Genomic DNA, 22,876 nt, shown 5'->3' on the forward strand with positions numbered 1-22,876 from the left:
ACTGAGCATTGGAGGAGTCCGTTCTGCTGATGTTTGCCTTAAACTAGACTGGTGCTTAATATTGTGGATCTGTGATATATAAATCACTTCTGTATCAAATCCCGTGTGTCAGGTACTTACAGTCTCTACCACACTCACTGTGTACACTAGAGAGGCCACTCGGCCCATCTTGTCCTGGCCCATGTTTCTGTTCCATATCAGAATATCAAAATCTATTCCTGCCATTCCCGTATCACTCTCCCTGTGATGACAGGTTGCAACGAGTCACCACTCCGTGGGATAGGAGATTTCCCTTAAATTTCATAGAATCATAGAAATCTACAACACATTACAAACGCTTTGGCCCACAATGTTGTGCCAATCATGTAACTTACTCTAGAAATTGCTTAGAATTACTCTACCGCATAGCCACCTATTTTCCTAAGCTCCATGTACCTATCTAAGAGTCTCGTAAAAGACTCTATTGTATCCGCCTCTACCACCGTCGCTGGCAGTGCGTTCCACACACATACCACTCTTTGCTTAAAAACCTTAGCTCTGACATCTCCTCTGTACCTACTCTCAAACAGCTTAAACCTAATCCCCCTCGTGTTAGCCGTTTCTGCCCTGGGAAAAAGCCTCTGGCTATCCACACGACCAATGCCTCTCATCAATTTATACACCTACATGAATTCCCTGCATGATTTTCTCCAGGCTGAATAAGACAATGAGCTCACTGTAGTTGTGACGTTCTTCAGGGCTCCGGACGAAGATGGTTAAACTCCTTCCCTGCTCTTTTCAATGTTTTAGCTCATTTTCACCAATTTTAAAGGACTGTGCCTCAGACAGCAGAATTGTTACGTACCAGCAGCAATAGATCACTAATGGAGTCTGGTTTCGATGAGAAAACCACTAGCTTTATCTGTATCTACTCCAAATATAAAAGATTAAACGAAATAAACAGAAGTTTACAGTGTTGTTATCAAGCTTGGGAAACAATGCTTAAAGTCGTAAGATGGTAAAGTGGAAAAGTTCAGTAATCCACGGAATAAGTGAGTGAGAGGAGAAATTTGTAAATCCACTCGAAAATGTAGCATTTTGAGTGTGTGTGTCTCTGTATTTCCAGCAACTGCGGAATCTCCTGTGTTTTATATCTGCATTTTACTTTGGCATTGGATACACGTTGATATCGAGTATATTGTTTATGGGAGCTTTCAGCGTTAAAACAGCTGCAGATTTTTCTATACACGCACGAAAAAAATGAGGTATGAATATTGAAACAGAGCCTGAAGAAATATTTAATGGCAACGTGATTACCCATAAGGCCGTGCGTTTAAAATTTCGCTGGCGCTGAAGCACCGAACAGATGCGCAGGCGTCAGGGCTGATGACGTCCCCAGGTATCACGCATGCGCACAGTACACAGAAGGCCTTTGTAATAGCGTCTGCAGGTAAAATCGATTCTCTGTGTTTTTATCTTAAACACCGACTCAGGGACGATTCCTGTGAACTGCGGGCACCGTAGTCTGCAATCCCGGGACCGTCCTGCTCTCTCCCCTCTCTCTCAGCCCCGCGATCCGTACACGAGCCCCGGGGAGCTTCCGGCTGATGAGGGAATGGGAACCGATGGATCTCTCAGACAGAGCTGAGCTCCAGCTATCTAAATGCAAGTATTAGGAACTCGGAGAAAGGGAACAAAATCGTTTATATCACCAGTTGAGAAAATCAGCTTTGTTCTACCTCCAATCACAAACAAGAGAAAATCTGCAGATGCTGGAAATCCAAGCAACATACACAAAATGCCGGCGGAACTTAGCATTAGTACTCTTTTCCATAGCTGATGCCTGGCCTGGTGAGTTCCTCCAGCATTTTGTGTGTGTTCTTGTAATGGACTTTTCTAGCGGTGAGAACATGTTTTGTCCAATTCTGTCTAGGTACCTAGTGATATCAAACACTTTTGCCCTGGGCAACAAGTAGCTTTCAGATCACAAATGTGCCAGACTCCAATGAGACAGACTACTGCCCTTCCCTTCATATTCATTGGCATTGTCATCACTGAGTTCACCACCATCAGTCATTGGGGGAGGGTTCAGGGGGAATATTTATGTCCAATATAGAAACTGGTGTTACCTGTGTGTATTGTGGTGATGCAAAAGTTGCTGGAGAATTTGCAAGTGGGAAGAAGTGAAGTGACATTTGGAAATCTGACTTTTTAAAGCATAGTTTAGCAAGCAAATCACATATGGACAATGTGCAAAAGGTTTGGTGAGAAAATCCTTCATTACCCGTTATGAACCCAGAGGAGATCAAAGTTCCTATTGACAGTGATTTGCTAGCTGTGAAAATGAATACCTCTCTATATAAAATTCATTGTGCACATCTTGTCACTGGGTAAAAAATGCACAGTACAAGATTTATCTGCACACTGGATATTACAAATTAGAGGGGATATTGGAGGGAAGGAGGTGAGACCTCCAGTGTCCCTGATGCCCTCACCTACAAGATGTGCATCCAGCTGCAGCTTGTAACCCGGCACTTTAACGAGTTGGAACTTGAAATGGATGAATTTTGGATCATCCAGCAGTTGGAGGGGGTGATAGATATGACATGAAGAGAGGTGAGTTACACCCAAGGTGCAGGACACAGGAAACTGTGTGAGAGTCAGGAAGGGGAATGAGGTTAAATAGCCATCGCAGAGTACTTTGTTGCTATCCCGCACAACAGCAGGTGGACCACTTTAGACACTGTTGGGGGCAATTACCTGACAGACGAAAGTCAAAGGGGTGATAGGAGATTTGTTAGTTAGGGGAACAGACCAAGAGGCAACTAATATCCCAGTGATAAGGCTTGCTGGAGGTAGTGCGGGGGGGGGGGGGGGGGTGATGTGGTTTAAATAAGTTGTAGGGGGAATGAGAGCTAGATTGACAGAACATATAGTGGAGAGGGTGAATTGAATTGACTTTATTACAAATATCCTTCATATAGATGAGGAGTAGAAATATTTACGTTACGTTACCATCTAAATGTGCAATGTGTAATTTAAATTAACTCATAATAATTAGTTTGTACATAGAACAGTCAGGAAAACAGAAATCAATTATTCAGTCTGATGACCTGGTGGAAGTTGATGTCCCGGAGCCTGTTGGTCCTTTTGCTGTGGTACCGTTTCCTGGATGGTGGCAGCAGGAACAGTTTGTGGTTGTGGTGAACTGAGTCCCCAATATCCATTGGGCCATTTTTACACAAATCCATACCTCTACCATCCAGGCTCCCATCCAAACTTCTTTTAAATGGTGAAACCGAGCTCATATTCACCACTTGTGCTGGCATCTCATTCCACACTCCCACGACCATTTCAGTAAAGAGCTTTTCCACATGTTCCCATTAAATTTTCACCTTCCCCACTTACCCATGCCGTCTAGTTGTCACCCAACCTCAGTGGAAAAAGCTGCTTGCATTTATTTACCCAATCTTCTCCCTCATCATCTTGTAGACTTCTGACAAATCCTCAAAGCAATGTGTAATTTCCTTGTTTATGTTTAGAGCCTTTTTTAGGTGTATAAGATGATGAGGGACATTGATCGTGTGCATAGCCAGAGGTTTGTTTTCCCAGGGCTGAAATGTGTGGAATGCACTGCCGGCTTTTTCGGTGAGCGTGTTTCAGTTACTGTGGGGCCAGGGACCCAGGCAGCTCAGTGGAACAGGGAATAATACCAATGGAGAGAATCAAACAGAGCCAGGTCACAGATTGGAGATGGCAGAAATTCTCCATTCTTATAGAGACAGGAAGAGCATCAGAGAGTTTGATGGTCATTCCAGATGCCAGCACTGTGCCCAGTTAGATGATGATTTCTCTGTCCAACTTGTGTTGAACCTCACTGTAACTGTGTGATGTCAGATCACACCTTGACAACTCAGTGATCTCATCTGAAATGTTGTCCTACACCCACTGATGGATTTTGTATATCTTTTTACAGGTTACAAATCACAAGGTATTTCTCTATGGGAATCTAAAACACAACACACCAGTTTTGCTGTCTCTGTCCAGATATTTAAGAAGTGGAGCAAGCGATTCACTCGATCATCATTCCTGCTCAGACTGCGGAGAGGGATTCACTCTATCATCTGATCGACTGGCACGCCTGTCATTTTCAATGGATAGGGGGTGCCCATTCACCTGCTCAGACAGTGGGAATGGATTCAGATGGACATTTCAACTGAAGGGACATCAATAAGTTCACACTGGGACAAGGCCATCCACCTGTTCTGTGTGTGAGAAAGGATTCAGTTGGTCTTCCCACCTGTGGACACACCAGTCAGTTCACACTGGGGCAGAGGCTGGTCATTTACTGAATTTGTGTGGAAGGTTTTACTCGGTCATCTGACCAAATGGCTCACCAGCAAGTCCACACTGAGGAGTGGCTGTTCACCTGCTCAGACTGTGGGAAGGGATTCACTAAGTCATCTAAACTGAAGCTACATCAGAGAGTTCACACTGGGAAGAGACCATTTACCTGCTTGGACTGTGGAAAAGGATTCACTTGCTCATCTAAACTGAAGGTACATCAGCGAGTTCACACTGGGGAGAGGCCATTCACCTGCTCAGACTGTGGGAAGGGATTCACTCAGTCATCCCACCTGCATGCACACAGGTCAGTTCACACGGGGGAGAGGCCGTTTACCTGCTCATACTGTGGGGAGGGATTCATTTTGTCATCGCAGCTACTGAGACACCAGTTAGTTCACACTGGGGAGTGGCCATTCAACTGCTCAGTGTGTGGGAAGGGATTCACTCGGTCATCCCACGTACACAGTCACCAGCGAGTTCACACTGGGGAGAAGCCGTTCACCTGCTCAGTGTGTGGGAAGGGATTCACTCAGTCATCCACCCTACAGAGACATCAGCAAGTTCACACTGGGGAGAAGCCGTTCACCTGCTCACTGTGTGGGAAGGGATTCACTTGTTCACCTGACCTGAAGGTACATCAGAGAGTTCACACTGGGGAACGGCCATTCAGATGCTCAGACTGTGGGAAGAGATTCACTTGTTCACGTGACCTGAAGGTACATCAGAGAGTTCACACTGGGGAACGGCCATTCAGATGCTCAGACTGTAGGAAGGGATTCACTTGTTCACCTGACCTGAAGGTACATCAGAGAGTTCACAATGGGGAACAGCCTTTCACATGCTCAGACTGTGGGAAGGGATTCACCTGCTCATCCCAACTGAAGATACATCAGAGAGTTCACACAGGGGAGCGGCCATTCACCTGCTCAGACTGTGGGAAGGGATTCACTAGGTCATCCGACCTATTGGTACACCAGCGAGTTCACACCGGGGAGCGGCCATTCACCTGCTCAGTCTGTGGGAAAGGATTTACTTCGTCATCCCACCTATTAGCACACCAGCGAGTTCACACAGGGGAGCGGCCATTCACCTGCTCATACTGTGGTAAGGGATTCACTAGGTCATCCGACCTATTGGTACACCAGCGAGTTCACACCGGGGAGCGGCCATTCACCTGCTTAGACTGTGGGAAGGGATTCACTCAGTCATCTGAACTGAAGGTACATCAGAGAGTTCACACTGGGGAACGGCCGTTCACCTGCTCAGACTGTGGGAAGGGATTCACACGGTCATCTAAACTGAAGGTACATCAGCGAGCTCACACTGGAGAGAAGCCATTCACCTGCTCAGACTGTGGGAAGGGATTCACTCAGTCATCTCAACTGAAGGTACATCAGCGAGTTCACACTGGAGAGAGGCCATTCACCTGCTCAGACTGTGGGAAGGGATTCACTCAGTCATCCCAACTGATGGTACATCTGCGAGTTCACACTGGGCAAGGCCATTCAGCTGCTCAGACTGTGGGAAGGGATTCACTCAGTCAGCCCACCTACAAGCACACTGGTCAGTTCACACTGGGGAGAGGCCGTTCACAGACTCAAGCCTGAATTATCCCTCTGTGTAGACGCTACAGTGTAGCATACACAGTAGCCCACGCAAGTGGCCTATGCCGTTGTGAGCATTTTTACTTGTGAGTTCGTGTGTCTGCGTTGCTCTGGCAAAATGCTAGTTGGTGTTGAGGTTCTATGGCACTGTGTTGAATTGACTCGTGGCGTTGGGAACAATGGCGACTGCTGAGTACATTTTGTTGGAGTTGGAGCTAATCGATGTTGAACAAGAGTTACTTTTATTGAAATTACTGCAGCACAGAAAAGAGAGAAGTTTTTCCATTTGTTAGTGCAGTTCGTGATGTCCAAAGCGATGTTTGTGGAAATTTATTTGCATGAATTTCATGTCATTTGCCATTCTTTATAATATACCAATGAAGAGTTGTACAAATGTAAATATTTTCTGACTTCCTCACTTAACCTCTCCTTGATTTGGCCCATTTTCCAACTTCGAAGCAACAGGAAATCCCTGGGAGGAAATGTGTTGCTACCAAGCAGACCGATCACAGTTCCCGCAGTCTGTGATGCACAGTCAGCAGGAGACGCTCATGGAGTGAGTACTGTTTTAGATTCGCTCCATAACCTTTACTTTTTTTAACCTTTGATCACCCTTATCTAACTTATTTTTACCAACACCAAAAGATTCTTGCTATTTTCTTGGGCTTATTGTTAAGAGTTTATTGTGAATTTTTGAAGATATGCAAACAGAAATGGCTCTTAGATCTAAAGGACGAGAACCGGGGCGCAACCCGAACGGTAATGGAAAGAAGCAAGCTCATCCGCAACGCACTGAATTAACTTATGAACTGTTTATGGAGGTTTTGGATAAAAAATTCGATGAACTACAACAAATTTTTAAACAAGATATAAAGGCTTTTCAAGATGATATGGTTAAGATGGATTTATTAATTAACCAGCAACAAGTTCTTATCGCATCTCTGTAAGAAGAAGCTCGGAAACGAGATTTGACAATTGAAAAATTGCAACAGGATTTAATTTCGACCACTAAGTTGGTGGAAACACTTAAAGCCAAGAGTGTCGACTTTGAGAATTGGTCCAGAAGACAGAACCTACGTATACTTGGTCTCCCAGACGGCATAGAAAAAGACGACCCTTCGAAATATTTTGCTCAACTTTTAAAAGATGCATTCCCACGGTTTTCCCAGATAACTCCCCGTTACTTGATCAAGCACATAGAATTTGGCGTTGTTCATCGAGTGCTCCAGCTAAAAATTCAGTTGTAATTGTCCGGTTTCATTATGTACACGACAAAGAACAACTTATTCGTGTGGCTCGGCGGGTTGGAATGGTTAAATTTCGAGATTACCATTTCCGTTTGGTTGAAGATTTTAGTCCTGAAGTTATGAAGAAAAGGCTTCTTTTTAAACCTCTGATGTCTGAATGTTATGAGAAAAATCGAAAACCTGCACTCTTATACCCTGCAAAGCTTAGAATCTCTCCATCGAATGCTCCACGCCAGGTTTTCCTTTCTACATCTGAAGCGAGAATGTATCTGGAGGAGAACTTCCCTACTGGTACAGACACTAATCTCTAATAAATGAGTGATTCTGATCGTGTAAGATGGTTTTTGATTCCTCAAACCAGAGTTAGTCTCTGGTTATTGGTGTAGGTTTATCCTATACTTTATATTTAAGTTAAAGTGTGTTTTCGTTATATTAATCGCTCTGTTTTATACACTTTAACCATTATACTATATTTTTGACTATTATTTTTGTTCCCTCGAAGGTATATTTTTAACCCTTCGAAGGTGAATTCTTTTTTATTAAGATGGTGTTTTTTTGGAAAAATATTCTTGGTTTTGTTTAAGATGGCGTTATTTTTGCTTTTCTCGTCTTCTTCCTATAATGCATCACTTATCATAGTTTAAATATTTCTTGATTTGTTTGGGTTATAACCCGATTTATAAGCTTTTAGTGATTTTATTCTTTTTTTTACAACTAAGTATATTAAGAAGTATGGTTTTTAGTATAGTGATTATAATTTTTAAAGTTGGGGTGGTTTTTTTATATATATCCTTTATATACAGAGTGGTCTTCCGCTGATATGGGGGTAGAATTAGTCTCATTTTTTTCCTTTTTCTAGCCATATTTTGGCTTTTTTTCTTTTTCTTGTGGGGGTGGGGGATGGTCTGTTTTCTAATTTAATTTTTCTTTTACCAGTTTGTTTTAGTTTTTTCATTTGGGCTGTTTTTGAACTACAGATATGTCTACGGTGTCGTCACCTCCGGGTCCGCTCTTTATTTTTGTTCCTCTTCCAGGTGCATGAGTTTATAATTTGGTTAACCCTTTTTATACCAAAGGGTTGATTTTAGAAGCATGGCTCAGACCATTAATTTTGTGTCTTGGAATACTAATGGTTTAAACCATCCGATTAAATGAAAGAAGATTTTCAAAGTATTCCAAAGACTTAATGCTCATATCATTTTTGTACAAGAAACTCATGTGAGGAAGGAGGACAAATATCGCTTTTTTATCTCTTGGCGGGGTCAACAGCATCATTCGAATTCGAATGCCAAAGTTAAGGGAGTTTCAATTTTTATTGACTCCTCTATTGCATTTATTCAACACGATATCCTTTCGGATACGAAAGGTAGATTTTTGTTAATTACGGGTTTACTTTGTAATAAAAAGGTTGCTATGGTTAATGTTTATGCTCCAAATGTGGATTGTCCTGATTTTTTTAAGTCCTTATTTACTTCTTTACCTAATCTAAATGAATATAAGTTAATAATGGGTGGTGACTTTAATAGTTGTTTAAATCCTTTGATGGACAAATCTATATCTATTCAGATTTTACTGAATAAGTCGGCCACTTGTATTAACTCCTTTTTGACTGATAATGGAATTTTTGATATTTGGAGATTTCGGCATCCTAACGACAAAGTGTTTTCTTTTTTCTCACATGTTTATCATTCTTATTAGAGAATTGACTATTTTGTTATTGATTTGTTTTATTCCATCGGTAATTGGTTGTAATTATGATATTATAGCTATCTCTGACCATGCTCCATTAAAACTTTCTATTAAATTTATGGATACAGCTTCTAATGTTAGACAATGGCGATTTGACTCTAACTTATTGCAAGATCCGGACTTTATTAAATTTATGAAGGAGCAGATCGATTTCTTCTTTTCAACTAATTCCACGGATGATATTTCTTGCGGAACACTTTGGGACACTTTTAAAGCGTATATACGTGGACAGATCATCTCTTACTCTGTTGGTCTGAGAAAACGCATTAAGAAGGGAACTCTTTTATTGGTTGATAAAATTAAAGAGATTGACAAGAAATATTCGATCACTCCTAGTAAGGAGCTTTACAAACAAAGGGTTGAACTTCAAACGGAACATAGTTTATTACTTATATCTCCGATTGAAAATCAATTAATGAAAACCAGATCTGATTTTTATATACATGGTGATAAATCGGGTAAACTGTTAGCTAGTCAGTTGAAGAATGTTTTGGTTAAACGTCAAATCACTAAGATTTGTCAGCAGAATGGGGATTTGACAGTTAACCATGATGAGATAAATAAGTCATTTCAAGACTTTTATACCTCCCTGTATCAATCTGAATTCCCTCAGGATCATAATACCATGTGTGATTTTCTTGGGAAATTGAATTTTCCAAAATTATCATCCGATGATCTTTCAATATTAGATACTCCTATTACGGATGCACAAATTAAAGGGGTTATTTCCTCAATGAATTCTGGGAAAGCACCAGGTCCAGAAGGGCATACAGTAGAATTTTAAAAATGTTTTTCCGCTACTCTTTCTCCTTGGTTATGCAGGGTTTTTGAAGAAGCAATGAGATTGGGGAATTTGCCACAATCTTTTTATAGAGCTTCCATTTCTTTAATACTGAAGAAAGATAAAGACCCTACTGACTGTGCATCCTATAGACCAATATCTTTATAGAATGTGGACTCCAAGATCTTTTCCAAGTTACTGGCTTCCAGGCTGGAGAAGGTATTACACCAAATTATTTCGGAAGATCAAACCGATTTTATTAAAAATCGCTATTCTTTTTTCAATGTTAGGAGATTACTGAATATTGTTTATACTCCTTCACATAGCACTTCAGAATGTGTTATTTCATTAGATGCGGAGAAAGCATTTGATAGAGTTGAATGGCCTTACTTATTTTATGTGTTGGAGAAGTTTAATTTTAGTCCAACATTCATTTTTTGGATTAAACTGATTTATCACACTCCAGTAGCCTCGGTGTTTACTAATAATCAAAGATCTCCCTTTTTTTGTATATTTCGGGGCACTAGACAAGGCTGTCCTCTTAGCCCATTACTATAAAACATTGCTTTAGAACCTTTGGCAATTGCCATCAGAGAATCACAGGATATTTCGGGTATTAATCGTGGGACAGATATTCATAAGGTATCTTTGTATGCAGATGATTTATTATTATTCATTTCTAACGCTGAGAAATCTATTCCAGCAGTTCTATCATTGTTGGCTCAATTTAGTGAGTTTTCTGGGTATAAGTTAAATCTTAATAAGAGTGAATTGTTTCATTTGAATAGACAGGTCCCAAGTTATGGAAATTTACCTTTTAAATTAGTTAATGACTCTTTTATTTACTTAGGGATTAAAAATCACAAAAAACCATAAAGAATTATTTAGGTTTAACTTTTTACCTTTAATTGATCAGATTAAAAGCTTGTTTACTAAGTGGTCACCATTATCTTTATCTCTGATAGGTAGGATTAATGCTAATAAGATGGTTATTTTACCTAAGTTTTTATATATTTTTCAAGCGGTACCAACTTTTATTCCGAAATCTTTTTTTACTAATGTTGATTCAAAAATTTCCTCATATATATGGCAGAATAAAAATCCCAGGTTAGGTAAAATATACTTACAGAAGACAAAGAAGGAAGGTAGGTTGGCATTACCTAATTTCAGATTTTATTATTGGGCAGTTAATATTAGATATATGTTATGTTGGTTGAAAGACTGGGATGGATCTTTTGGCCCTCATTGGGTGAGTTTGGAAATTAAATCGGTACCAGGTGATGCTCTGGGTTCTATTTTAGGGACTTCTCTCCCTTTTGCTCTTTCTAAATTGCCGAAACGAATTGACAACCCGATAGTTAAACATACTTTACGTATATGGTTTCAATTTCGGAAATTTTTCGGGTTGACTCAATTCGTTTTAAATATTCCTATTGTATCTAATTGCTTTTTCCACCCTTCAATTATAGATCAAGCTTTTTCGGCTTGGAAAACTAAGGGATTACTAAGATTTTCTGATTTATTTTCGGACAATTGTTTTATGTCTTTTGAGCAATTATCTAATAAATATAATGTGCCTAGAGTTCATTTTTTTTTATATTTACAGATTAGGCATTTTTTAAGTACGGTACTTCCTACGTTTCCAAATTTTGTGTCTTCAGATATTTTGGAGAGTTTGTTTGAATTAAACCCTTTTCAAAAAGGGCTTATATCAAAACTTTATAATGTAATTATGAAGATACGTTCAGAGCCCCTTTATAAGACAAAAAATTTTTGGGAAATAGAGCTTAATCTTATTATTCCTATTGAGAATTGGGATAGAATTCTTCAATTAATTAATACATCATCTATATGTGCCAAACATTCATTAATACAATTTCAGGTCGTACATAGGGCCCATATGTCCAAGGCTAAATTAGCTCATTTTTATTCTTATATAAACCCTATTTGTGATAGATGTCAGTTTGAAATCGCGTCTTTAACTCATATGTTTTGGTCATGTCCGCTTTTGGAAAAAATATTGGAAAGATATTTTTGATATTATCTCTGCAGTATTGTACATCGATTTACAACCCCATCCTATTACCGCAATTTTTGGTTTACCAATGATGGACTCACTTCATTTATCTTCCGCCTGTCGAATGATTGCATTTCTCACTTTGGTGGCTACAAGATCTATTTTGTTGAATTGGAAGGAAATTAATCCTCCCACTGTATTTCACTGGCTTTCTCAAACTATGTTATGTTTAAATTTAGAAAAGATTAGAAGTCATGTACTCGATACTTCTATTAAATTTGAAAAGATATGGAGACCATTTATTCAATATTTTCATATGATGTAATATGACCCTGTTCCAAGCTTATTGGATTTTTCAGCTTTAATCTTATTTATGTTGAGAGGATCGGAATTGACGACACTGATGATTATGTATTCTTGTGAGATATTATAAACAACCCTTTTTTTTCTTTTTCAAGTTTTTCTTTTTTCTTCTTTTTTTGCTTCTTTTTTCTTCTTCATTAGCTATCAGTTTAGTCAATTTCTCCATTCTTATAGAGACAGGAGGAGCATCAGAGAGTTTGATAGTCATTCCAGATACCAGCATTGTGCCCAGTTAGATGATGATTTCTCTCTCCAACTTGGGTTGAACTTCACTGTAACTGTGTGATGTCACCTTGATAACTCAGTGATCTCATCTGAAATGGTGTCCTACACCCACTGATGGATTTTGTATATCTTTTTACAGGTTACAAATCACAAGAAATTTCTCTACGGGAATCTAAAACACAACACACCATTTTTGCTGTCTCTGTCCAGATATTTAAGAAGTGGAGCAAGCGATTCACTTGATCATCATTCCTGCTCAGACTGCGGAGACGGATTCACTCTATCATCTGATCGACTGGCACGTCTGTCATTTTCAACGGGTGAATGCCCATTCATCTGCTCAGACAGTGGGAATGGATTCAGATGGACATTTCAACTGAAGGGACATCAATAAGTTCACACTGGGACAAGGCCATCCACCTGTTCTGTATGTGAGAAAGGATTCAGTTGGTCTTCCCACCTGTGGACACACCAGTTAGTTCTCACTGGGGCAGAGGCTGGTCATTTACTGAATTTGTGTGGAAGGTTTTACTCGGTCATTTGACCAAATGGTTCACCAGCAAGTCCACACTGAGGAGTGGCTGTTCACCTGCTCTGACTGTGGAAAAGGATTCACTGGCTCATACCAACTGAAAGTACATCAAAGAATTCACACTGGAGAGAGGCCGTTCACTTGCTCAGACTGTGGGAAGGGATTCACATGCTCATCTAAATTGAAGGTACTTCAGCGAGTTCACACTGGAGAGAGGCCATTCACCTGCTCAGACTGTGGGAAGGGATTCACACAGTCATCCCAACTACAAGCACACAGGTCAGTTCACACGGGGGAGAGGCCGTTTACCTGCTCATACTGTGGGGAGGGATACATTTTGTCATCGCAGCTACTGAGACACCAGTCAGTTCACACTGGGTAGAGGCCGTTCAGCTGCTCAGACTGTGGGAAGGGATTCACTCAGTCATCCACACTAATAGCTCACCAGCGAGTTCACACTGGGGAGCGGCCATTCACCTGCTCCGTCTGTGGGAAGGGATTCACTTCTTCACCTGAAGTGAAGGTACATCAGAGAGTTCACACTGGGGAACAGCCGTTCAGATGCTCAGACTGTGGGAGGGGATTCACTTTGTCATCTCACCTAATGGTTCATCAGCGAGTTCACACAGGGGAGCGGCCATTCACCTGTTCAGACTGTGGTAAGGGATTCACTCGGTCATCTCACCTATTGGCACACCAGCGAGTTCACACAGGGGAGCGGCCATTCACCTGTTCAGACTGTGGTAAGGGATTCACTCGGTCATCTCACCTATTGGCACACCAGCGAGTTCACACAGGGGAGCGGCCATTCACCTGTTCAGACTGTGGTAAGGGATTCACTCGGTCATCTCACCTATTGGCACACCAGCGAGTTCACACTGGGGAGCGGCCATTCACCTGTTCAGACTGTGGTAAGGGATTCACTCAGTCATCTCAACTGAAGGTACATCAGCGAGTTCACACTGGGCAAGGCCATTCAGCTGCTCAGACTGTGGGAAAGGATTCACTCAGTCAGCCCACCTACAAGCACACTGGTCAGTTCACACTGGGGAGAGGCCATTCACAGACTCAAGCCTGAATTATCCCTCTGTGCAGACGCTACAGTGTAGCATACACAGTAGCCCACGCAAGTGGCCTATGTCGTTGTGAGCATTTTTACTTGTGAGTTCGTGTGTCTGCGTTGCTCTGGCAAAACGCTAGTTGGTGTTGAGGTTCTATGGCACTGTGTTGAATTGACTCATGTGGAGTTGGGAACGATGGCGACTGCTGAGTTCATCTTGTTGGAGTTGGAGCTAATAGATGTTGAACAAGAGTTACTTTTATTGAAATTACTGCAGCGCAGAAAAGAGAGAAGTTTTTCCATTTCTTAGTGTAGTTCGTGACGTCCAAACCGATGTTTGTGGAAATTTATTTGCATGAATTTCATGTCATTTGCCATTCTTTATAATATACCAATGAAGAGTCGTACAAATGTAAATATTTTCTGACTTCCTCACTTAACCTCTCCTCTATTTGGCCCATTTTCCAACTTCGAAGCAACAGGAAATCCCTAGGAGGAAATGTGCTGCTACCAAGCAGACCCATCACAGTTCTGGCGGTCTGTGACGCACAGTTACATTTTCGTAAGGTGCGCATTAGGCTACGGCATACGGTATGGCCTAGGGTGCCGCGTCAGGTACGTGGCTATGCGGAGCGTATGGCGTAGCTTACACGGTGAAGCATAATTCAGGCTTCAGTGTGTGGGAAGTGATTCACTTGGACATCTCAACTGCAGAGACACCAGCGAGTTCACACTGGGGAGAGGCCGATCTCATGCTCAGACTTTGGGAAGAGATTCTCTCAGCGAAATCAACCTGATGTGCATGACTGAGTTCACACTGGGGAGAGACCCTTCACCTGCTGTATATTTCGGAAGCGATTCACTCAGTAATCTAACCCTATGCAACTCTTGCTTCGGCTAGCAGCTAAATATAGGGGGTGATAACCCCCCAGCCCGGCCAAACTTAAGAAATCTTGTTTGGGTGGATGTTGTGTGATGTGTGCCCTGTTACAAATCAGTACCCTGAAATAACAAACAGTACACAATATGTGAATAAATGACTGAGATGTATAATTCTTACTTTGACTAGATGATTAGTGAAGTAATCAAAAAGAAAGAAAAAGGGCCCACTCTCTCTTCTTCTCATCTCTCGCCAGCAAAAGGCCATGAAAATCTCTCTTCCAGACTCACAAGGAAGAACATTTCTGTCATTGGATAGCCGAACACTCCAAAACCCTGTTATCTCTAGTCTTACCCGAAACATTGCTGCTGCAGAGAAGCCATTAACTCAGCAGTGAAACATTGCAGAGAGTCCACTGCATCAGCAGTGAAACCTTACAGCGCGTTACATTTGTGACACACTACCGGGTTCACACTGGGGAGAAAGTTTCAATAAGCTGCATGCTGGATATTTGTCCATCATTGTTGCTGAATGCAATTTCGAGAGTGATTGTAGGTGTTGAACTCTGCAATTATTGCTGCTGCTCACCACACCCAGTTCTCCATCCAGGTCACTGGGCATAGAAGGAGTTTCTTCTGCTGCACATTCACTTTTAATAGGACTGGAGTTTAATATTCTGGATCTGTGACAAATAAATCAGTTCTATTTTAATCACTGTCTCTGGTACTTAGTGAATTTATAACACACCTAGTGTACAGTAGAGAGTCAACTCAGGCTGGCTGGACCTGATTCTGTTCCACAACAGATCTTTCAAATCCTCCCCTGTTGTTCACCTCTCACTCTCCCTGTGGTGATGGGTTCCAAATTGTCATCACTCTGGAAGAAGAAGTTTCCCTTGAATTTCCTGCAGACTGAAGAAGTCGAGCTGACTGCAGTTCTGTCTGAGATGTTCTTCACCCCTCAGATCTCAGGCTGAGGAAGAATGACATTGGGAGTGAATGTCCTTATTCAGGGCTCATTTGTCACCATCTCGTCTGCTCAGATCGTTGGGATGTCTCCCATGGAGGGTCATACTCATTCCACTGGTTAATGTTTTCTTCCAGAGTGATGATTTATTTTTCTGAGTTGGCCTCTCATGTACGTGTTCTGGTCTGTATTTCTCATCACGATTACATATACACACATGGAGTGCTGAATCCTGTTCATTTCTGATGAAAATATATAGGAGGGGTGATTGATATATTCGTGGCCTCAGGTGGAAGGAGTCAATTTTGGAAAACCTAGCACATTTATTTTTCAACGTAGTCCCGTCCTACATTTACACACTTAGTCCAGTAGTGGCTTGCAAATGTTTGGGCACCCCTGGTCAAAATTTCTGTTCCTGTGAATAGCTCAGCGAGTAAAAGATGACCTGATTTGCAAAAGGCATAAAGTCAAAGATGACACATTTCTTTAATATTTTAAGCAAGATTAGATTTTAATTTCCATCTTTTACAGTTTCAAAATAACAAGAAAGGAAAAGGGCCCGAAGAAAAAGTTTGGGCGGCCTGCATGGTCGGTACTTATTAACAACCCATTTGGCAAGAAATACAGCTTGTAAATGCTCTTTGTAGCCAGCCAAGAGTCTTACAATTCTTGTTTAGGTAAATGTCTGGGTTCAGTCATAAACAGCAAAGTACTGATGTGGAAATTACAAATTAGAATATTATTAGAGTCACAGAGAGCAGCAGCAATGAAACAGGCCCTTCGGCCCCTCCAGTCAATGCCGACCTGTTTTTGTTGTTACTGCCTACTTCCAGCTACCTGCACCAGAGCCTCCATACACCTCCCATCCACGTCCTCACCCAAATTCCTCTTTAGTGTCTAAATCAAACCCACATCCTCCACTTCCACTGGCAGCTCATTCCACACTCTCACCAACCTCTGAGTGAAGAATCCCCCTTCAGATTCCCCTAAAATAATTCACTTTCACCCTGAACGTATGTCCAATGTCAGGGTGAGAGGGAGGACGAGGCAGAGAGGGAAGACAGTAAGGGGAGGGGGTGGTCGAATGCGCAGAGGGAAACAGAGCGGAGAGTTTATACTTAATATCTTTAAGAAAACCTAATTGTTTGAACTTGCTGCATACCTACTCTCCATATCCTGTACATTCTTAACCAAATTATTGATCTAGATGACGTAGCAATGGTTGATGTTCAAAGAATTCAACAAACTGTGCAAATGCAAATATCATTAAATATCAATGAATAATGAGAGCAATGGGGTGTAACCCTGGGGAACCTCACGAGGCCAGGGCCTCGAGTCCAATAAACAGCCTCCCACCATCACTCTCTGCTTCCTACCATCAAGACAACTGTGCATCCAGTGAGCCAGCTCTCCCTGGATCCCGTGTGGTCTGACATTCCACAGCAACTTACCATGTGAACCTTATCAAAGGCCTCACTGATGCCCATATCGGCCACGATCCTGGGACAGAGGTGTCACAGATCCGAGGGCATAGATTTAATCAGAGGATGAAGAGGTTTAGAGGGATCTGAGGAGGAGATTTCTCACTCAGAGAGTAGCTGAAATCTGGAACACACTGCCCGAGGTGGTGGTGGAGGCAGGTCCCTTCACAACATTTATGAAATGGATGAGCATTGAAACTGCCGAGATACAGTCGGCTATGAACCAAGTGCTGATAAATGGGACCAGTGTAGACAGTGAGTGGATGGTCAGAACAGGTATGGCCGGCCAAAGGCCTGTTTCCGTGCTGTGTGATCCACCACTCCGGACATGCTAAATTAACGATGGTGGCACCGCAAGGCATTGATTTCAAAACTCCACACCCCTCTGTAACCTGAAGTAAACCAGACTGAACCCCTTTGTCACCACTGGAAATAGCTATTTCTGTCAAGGTAATAGACAAATTGATCACTTTTGCTAAACAACTGGCAATTGATGAAGTTTCTGTGTCTTCCATTAATGTTGCTGCCTTACAGTAAAACTAACCCTCTCACTGTGTCAGAATCAGTGATTAAATCAGACTCCAAACACTGTGCTTTCATCCCTGCACGTTATAACTGGAACCATCTCACTGAGGGTCTGATGGAGACATGGGATCACATCTCCCCTGCTTCTGACATTTCAAATACCCTCAGAACGGTTTTCTGATTCAGTCTGAAGGTTATTGTACATTCAGCTCGTCGTCAGACCTGACAAACCATGTCTTCCCACAGCTGGTTCCACCTGTTGGTGTGTCCTCTTTCCTCCACCTCCAGGGAAGCTGCATCTCCACACTAACTCCTCACTGGAGACGACTGTCTGTACCCGTGACACAGGAAATCACATCACTGTCACTCTCCTGATACCGTGTCTGACCTGCTCACCTCCGGGTATCCTCCATCAACAAGCTCCTTCCTCAGTCACCGTCTGTGAGATTATATTAAAACACAATTACTGTTGAACGATCTATCAGGCAGCTCCTGTACCCCTCCACCCCGGACGTTGGTTTCCTGATTAAAACTGTCTCTCCTCAGCCCCTTACCCATTCCCTTTCCCTTTGCAAACTCCAGATATGCCAGCTGATGCGAATCCACTGTGAGGATATTTATATCTCACAGGAGGATGTAGAAACCCGTGTTGTTCTCTGATACAGAGGTCACTGACACCCCACCGCCATCCCAGTCTGCATCAACAGCCCATGACCGTGACAGCTCTTCCAGGCACTGGGGCTTTGTAACAAACACCATGTTAGCAGCAAGATTAGACAGTAATTCATTTGAAGAGAGAATTGTTGCTTCCTGAAAGGACACGCGAGCGTCCGATACAACGGAGCAAATCCTCCACCGTTCACAACTTTATTTGACCCGGGTCACGGAACGTCCGATCATCCCACTTTCTCACAACAGCAACCCCAACCCCCAACCCCCCTCCCCCCCCGAATACGGCCCCGCACCCTTCCCTCCACTCACCACACACCCACAGTCCACCCATTACCTCTACCCACACACACAGACAGATCCCCTTCACCCCAAACCCCTCCGAGCCTGGGAACCATAACTAACTGATCCCACAGCCCGGGCTCGGGCGCAAAGCTAAAACCGGGGCTGCGGGACCGGAGAGCCCGGAGCCTCCAGCCGTCCGGCAGAGCTCTTTCCCGGCACTTTTCATAGAAACATAGAAAACCTACAGCACGATACAGGCCCTTCGGCCCACAAAGTTGTGGTTCCACGCCAACCGGCCCCTGATTTCCACTAAACCCGTGATCAGACCCTTCTTCACGGACGCCTGAACAGAATAATAGCTACGGTCGGCACTGCGCCTGCGTTTAGCAGGAGGTTCTGGGCTGCACCAGCCGTGGCCGGAGGTCCCTACAGAGGGACCAGTGACCGGAGGTCCCTACAGAGGGACCAGTGACCGGAGGTCCCTACAGAGGGACCAGTGGCCGGAGGCGGGAGAGACAACGGAGAGGTAAATCACAAACACGACAAAGTCTGCAGATGCTGGAAATTCAGAGCAACACAAACAAAATGCTGGCGGGACTCAGCAGGCCGGGCAGCATCTATCAGACAGAAAAATCAAACTCCCACCCCACCCCCCGCATAAAAAAGAACGTCATCCCGATCATCAACCCCCAAAACCCACCCCTCCCGCACAAAAGGGAACAATAACATCGACCCCCGATAAAAAGAAAACAACTCTACCCCGCACAACTGCTTAGGATCCGGTGTCACTACTGTGGAGGCGGCCGCATCTGGAGCAGCGGACACAATGGGCGACCCTGGAAGATTCACAGGTGAAGCGTCGCCTCACCTGGAAGGATGTTTGGACAACGGAGAGAGTTCGGCCGTCCGGCCCTTTCACTGTGACACCCCGAACTCCACATCAAATCCGTCCAAACGAATCTGGGCGAACTTTAATGACTAATAAATATAATCCTCTCAGCGATCAGCTGTCTGAATGATTCCCTGACTCTGAGAGGAGGGGGTATCTATGGTCCACACTGTCAGGGTTTTGAGTTCACCAGGAGACAAAGACTGCAGGGACGAGAGGTTTTCTGTTGACTAATACACTGTGTGTGGACCCCGCTGGCAATTCTGGTGTTGTGACCCGAATCGAGACAAACACCACGCTGCCCACTCCACCAACAACACGGCACAGCCGGACACATAACAGGGGACTTTACATCCCACAACACTGGATTCAGTGATGAAACCCGTGATTAATGTTGTTGTCCCACTGAAAAGTCCATTAAGGTGGTTTTGAATGCCAGCGCTCTCCCACAGGTGACGTCAGACACAGCTCCCCACGCGCCTGACGTCACACATGGGCTCCCCACACCGGGATCTGCCCTCACGTGCGCGGTGTCTTACGTCACCCACGCGCTTCTGTGCTCGAGCTTTATCGGTTTAACGGCTGGGCTAATAATCACGTGACCAGCCCCTCCCCCACCGCTGTCAACAGAGGATTCAGGAGCTGCGCTATTCCCATTGGTGCGAAGCGATGTCAATCACAGGTTACACCCAATCGCGGAGGCGGACAAGCCGAGTGGGCGTTACCCCGCTGAGTTCGTCTCCCGTTCAAGCGCCGACCGCCTCCTCAGAGCGGAGAAAACCCCAAAGTAAATGTCCGCTTTCTGATTTGTTTCCATTTCCCTCCGAGGGAAGTTGGGGCGTTTGTGAAGCGTCTCCTGCGGCCGGAGTCTGATGTATCGCTGAGAGGTAGGAGGAGACCGCTCGGCCCGTCGGTTTGATGCCGGTTCCCAGGGGAGGATTTTATTGAAAGGATGAAGATGGTGAGAGATGGGGCGGACAGGATGTTTGTCCCGGTGGGGACAGGAGGGGCTCATCTGTGGAAATGTCTGAGCCCACGGTGGTGCCGAGCAGTGGGATTCACCACATTGGGGGGCAAACACGGCAGACTGTTGCCCTGCAAGGGGGGCCAATGGTCCGGGCAAAGTGACAATTATTTGTGCTTTGTTGGGATTGTACCTGGAATATGGTGTAATATCCTGCTCCCCATACTAAAACGGGTTATACAGATCAAAGAACAAACTGCCGGAGGAACTCAGTGGGTCGGGCAGCATCTGTGGAGGGAAATGGACCGTCAACATTTCGGGCCGAGACTCTCCCTCTGGACTGAGAGTGGACGGGAAATAGTCAGAGAAAAGAGGTGAGGGGTGGGGATGGGGCAGAGTCACCGGTTCGGGACGGAAACCTTCAACCCGTCACCTGATCCCGTTTCCCATTCATGTTTTTCCGCAGATCTGCAGCATCTGCGGGTCACTGCTCTACGTGTCCGTGTAGCTTCATCTTTCCCCGTTCAGACAAGGCAGTGAGATCCGGATCTGTCACGTCCTCTCGTTGTGGGTGGACAATGTCTTTTTCTCTGCAATAGTTTCTGCATGTTTCATTCCACTGTTTTGAGGCGCTGAAGTGCAGCCGATGTTTCTGGATGTCTGACCCATTTATGTGAGAATTTAGCCTTTTCTATTTATTTGAGCTTCTCATAAATGTGAAAAGTTTAATTCAGCTTCACCTTAGAATTTCCAAAGCAACAACCCAGTCAGTCAAATAGTTCCACACAATTAAGATAGTTTATTATATCTTTAATTTTTTTTTCTATTTTTGTACTATATATGTATATTCTTATTTTAAATCACAATTGTTAAAAACTATTGTTATGAATTGGGTTCTACTGCTACTGCAGGGACAACGAATTTCATGACATATGCCGGTGCTATTAAACCTGATTCTGATATTGATATGGGAGACCCACCACCATTCACCTGATCCCATTTACCGCAGATCGTAATGTGAGATTGAAGCATTTTCCATATATTTGCTTTCCACAGAAATGACAACAATTCAGTTTCCTTCTGAGGTTCCAGAGCAGAAGCTCAGTCTGTCTAATATTTCCACACAATTAAAATGGGAAATTTGTTTATTATCATCATGTACTGAGCTACAGTGGAAATCTTGCCTGACGTACCATCCACACAGACAGATACATTACAACAGTACATTGAGCTGATATACGACAAAACACTCACTGTAACAAAGCATTATGGCTGCAGAGAAAGTGCAGTGCAGATAGACATATGGTGCAGGGTCACGTCGAGTTACATTGTGAGGCCGAGTCCATTTTATCATTCATTTGGCTTGTAACTTCTGACAGGAAGCCATCCTTTAGCCTGGTGTTACGCGCTTTAAGGCTTTTGTATCTCTTCCCCGATGGGGGAGCGGGTTTGCAGCAAGAATGTCCGGGTAATGAGGTTCTTTGAGTACATGGCCTGCTTTTCCAAGGGAGGGGAAGTGTAGGAAGAGTCCATGGAGTGGAGGCTTGTTTCTCTGATGTTCTCTGCTCTCCAAAGTTCTCTGCAGTTCCTTGCAGTCATCGGCAGAGAAGTAGCCATACAAAGGCGTGAAGTATCGACAAGGAGCTCAGAGACCTCGGCCTTCACCCTGCCTTGTGTAGCTGAATCCTGGACTTCCTGTCAGATCGCCGGCAGGTGGTAAGAGTGGGCTCCATCTCCTCTGTCTCTCTGACCCTCAGCACACATACCCCACAGGGTTGTCACTTTGGCCCCCTCCTTTACTCTCTGTGCACCCATGACTTCTGTTGCCACCCACAGCTCCAATCTGCTAATTAAATTTTGCTGACAGCACTACATTGATTGGCCTAATCTCAAATACTGATAACAATCAATCAAATGCCTTCTGACAAGGCTCAGTCCAAACAAACTTTTCACCCTTCTTCAGGAGATTAGTCGGAGGCAGAGCGATAGCAGCAAAGTTCTTACAGAACTTACGGTAACATCCATCCATTCCCAGAAACCTTCTAAGAGCCTTCTTAGCAGTCAGAATAAGAACTTGAGAAATTGCCTGGACTTTTGCCTGAACAGGAGCCAACTTGCATTGACCTACAACATAGCCAAGACAGGTCACACTGACATGGCCAAATTCACTCTTAGCCAAGTTAACTGTAAGGTTGTCCTAGGAAAGCCTGTCAAATAGCTTTTCTACTGCAGAGATATGCTCTTCCCAAGTGCTACTCCCTGTAACTAAGTCATCAATATAGGTATCTGTGTGTTCTAACCCTCGAATTACAA

General features: G+C 43.6%; 1 protein-coding gene across 1 annotated transcript; it reads left to right on the plus strand.

The window, feature by feature from the left end:
- Window positions 1–1,373: 1,373 nt before the first annotated feature.
- On the plus strand, window positions 1,374–20,390 carry LOC140720590 (uncharacterized). Its single transcript, XM_073035423.1, has 4 exons — window positions 1,374–1,429; window positions 3,956–5,927; window positions 13,236–13,810; window positions 20,282–20,390. Exons 2-4 carry the CDS (start codon window positions 4,368–4,370, stop codon window positions 20,388–20,390), a joined length of 2,244 nt encoding a protein of 747 aa, XP_072891524.1. The 5' UTR covers window positions 1,374–1,429; window positions 3,956–4,367.
- The last annotated feature ends 2,486 nt before the right edge of the window (window positions 20,391–22,876 follow it).

This window comes from Hemitrygon akajei, unplaced genomic scaffold (assembly GCF_048418815.1).
Source record: "Hemitrygon akajei unplaced genomic scaffold, sHemAka1.3 Scf000045, whole genome shotgun sequence".
Lineage (NCBI taxonomy): Eukaryota > Metazoa > Chordata > Chondrichthyes > Myliobatiformes > Dasyatidae > Hemitrygon > Hemitrygon akajei.

Bases quoted from the DNA above. Each gene is read 5' to 3' on its own strand.
- LOC140720590 (XM_073035423.1), top strand. From the start codon at position 4,368: ATGGCTCACCAGCAAGTCCACACTGAGGAGTGGCTGTTCACCTGCTCA. The intron at 5,928-13,235 runs GCCTGAATTATC...TAGAGGCCGTTC, and splicing joins GAGGCCGTTCACAGACTCAA to AGCTGCTCAGACTGTGGGAA. The intron at 13,811-20,281 runs GCAAGGCCATTC...TGTCAATCACAG, and splicing joins CATCAGCGAGTTCACACTGG to GTTACACCCAATCGCGGAGG.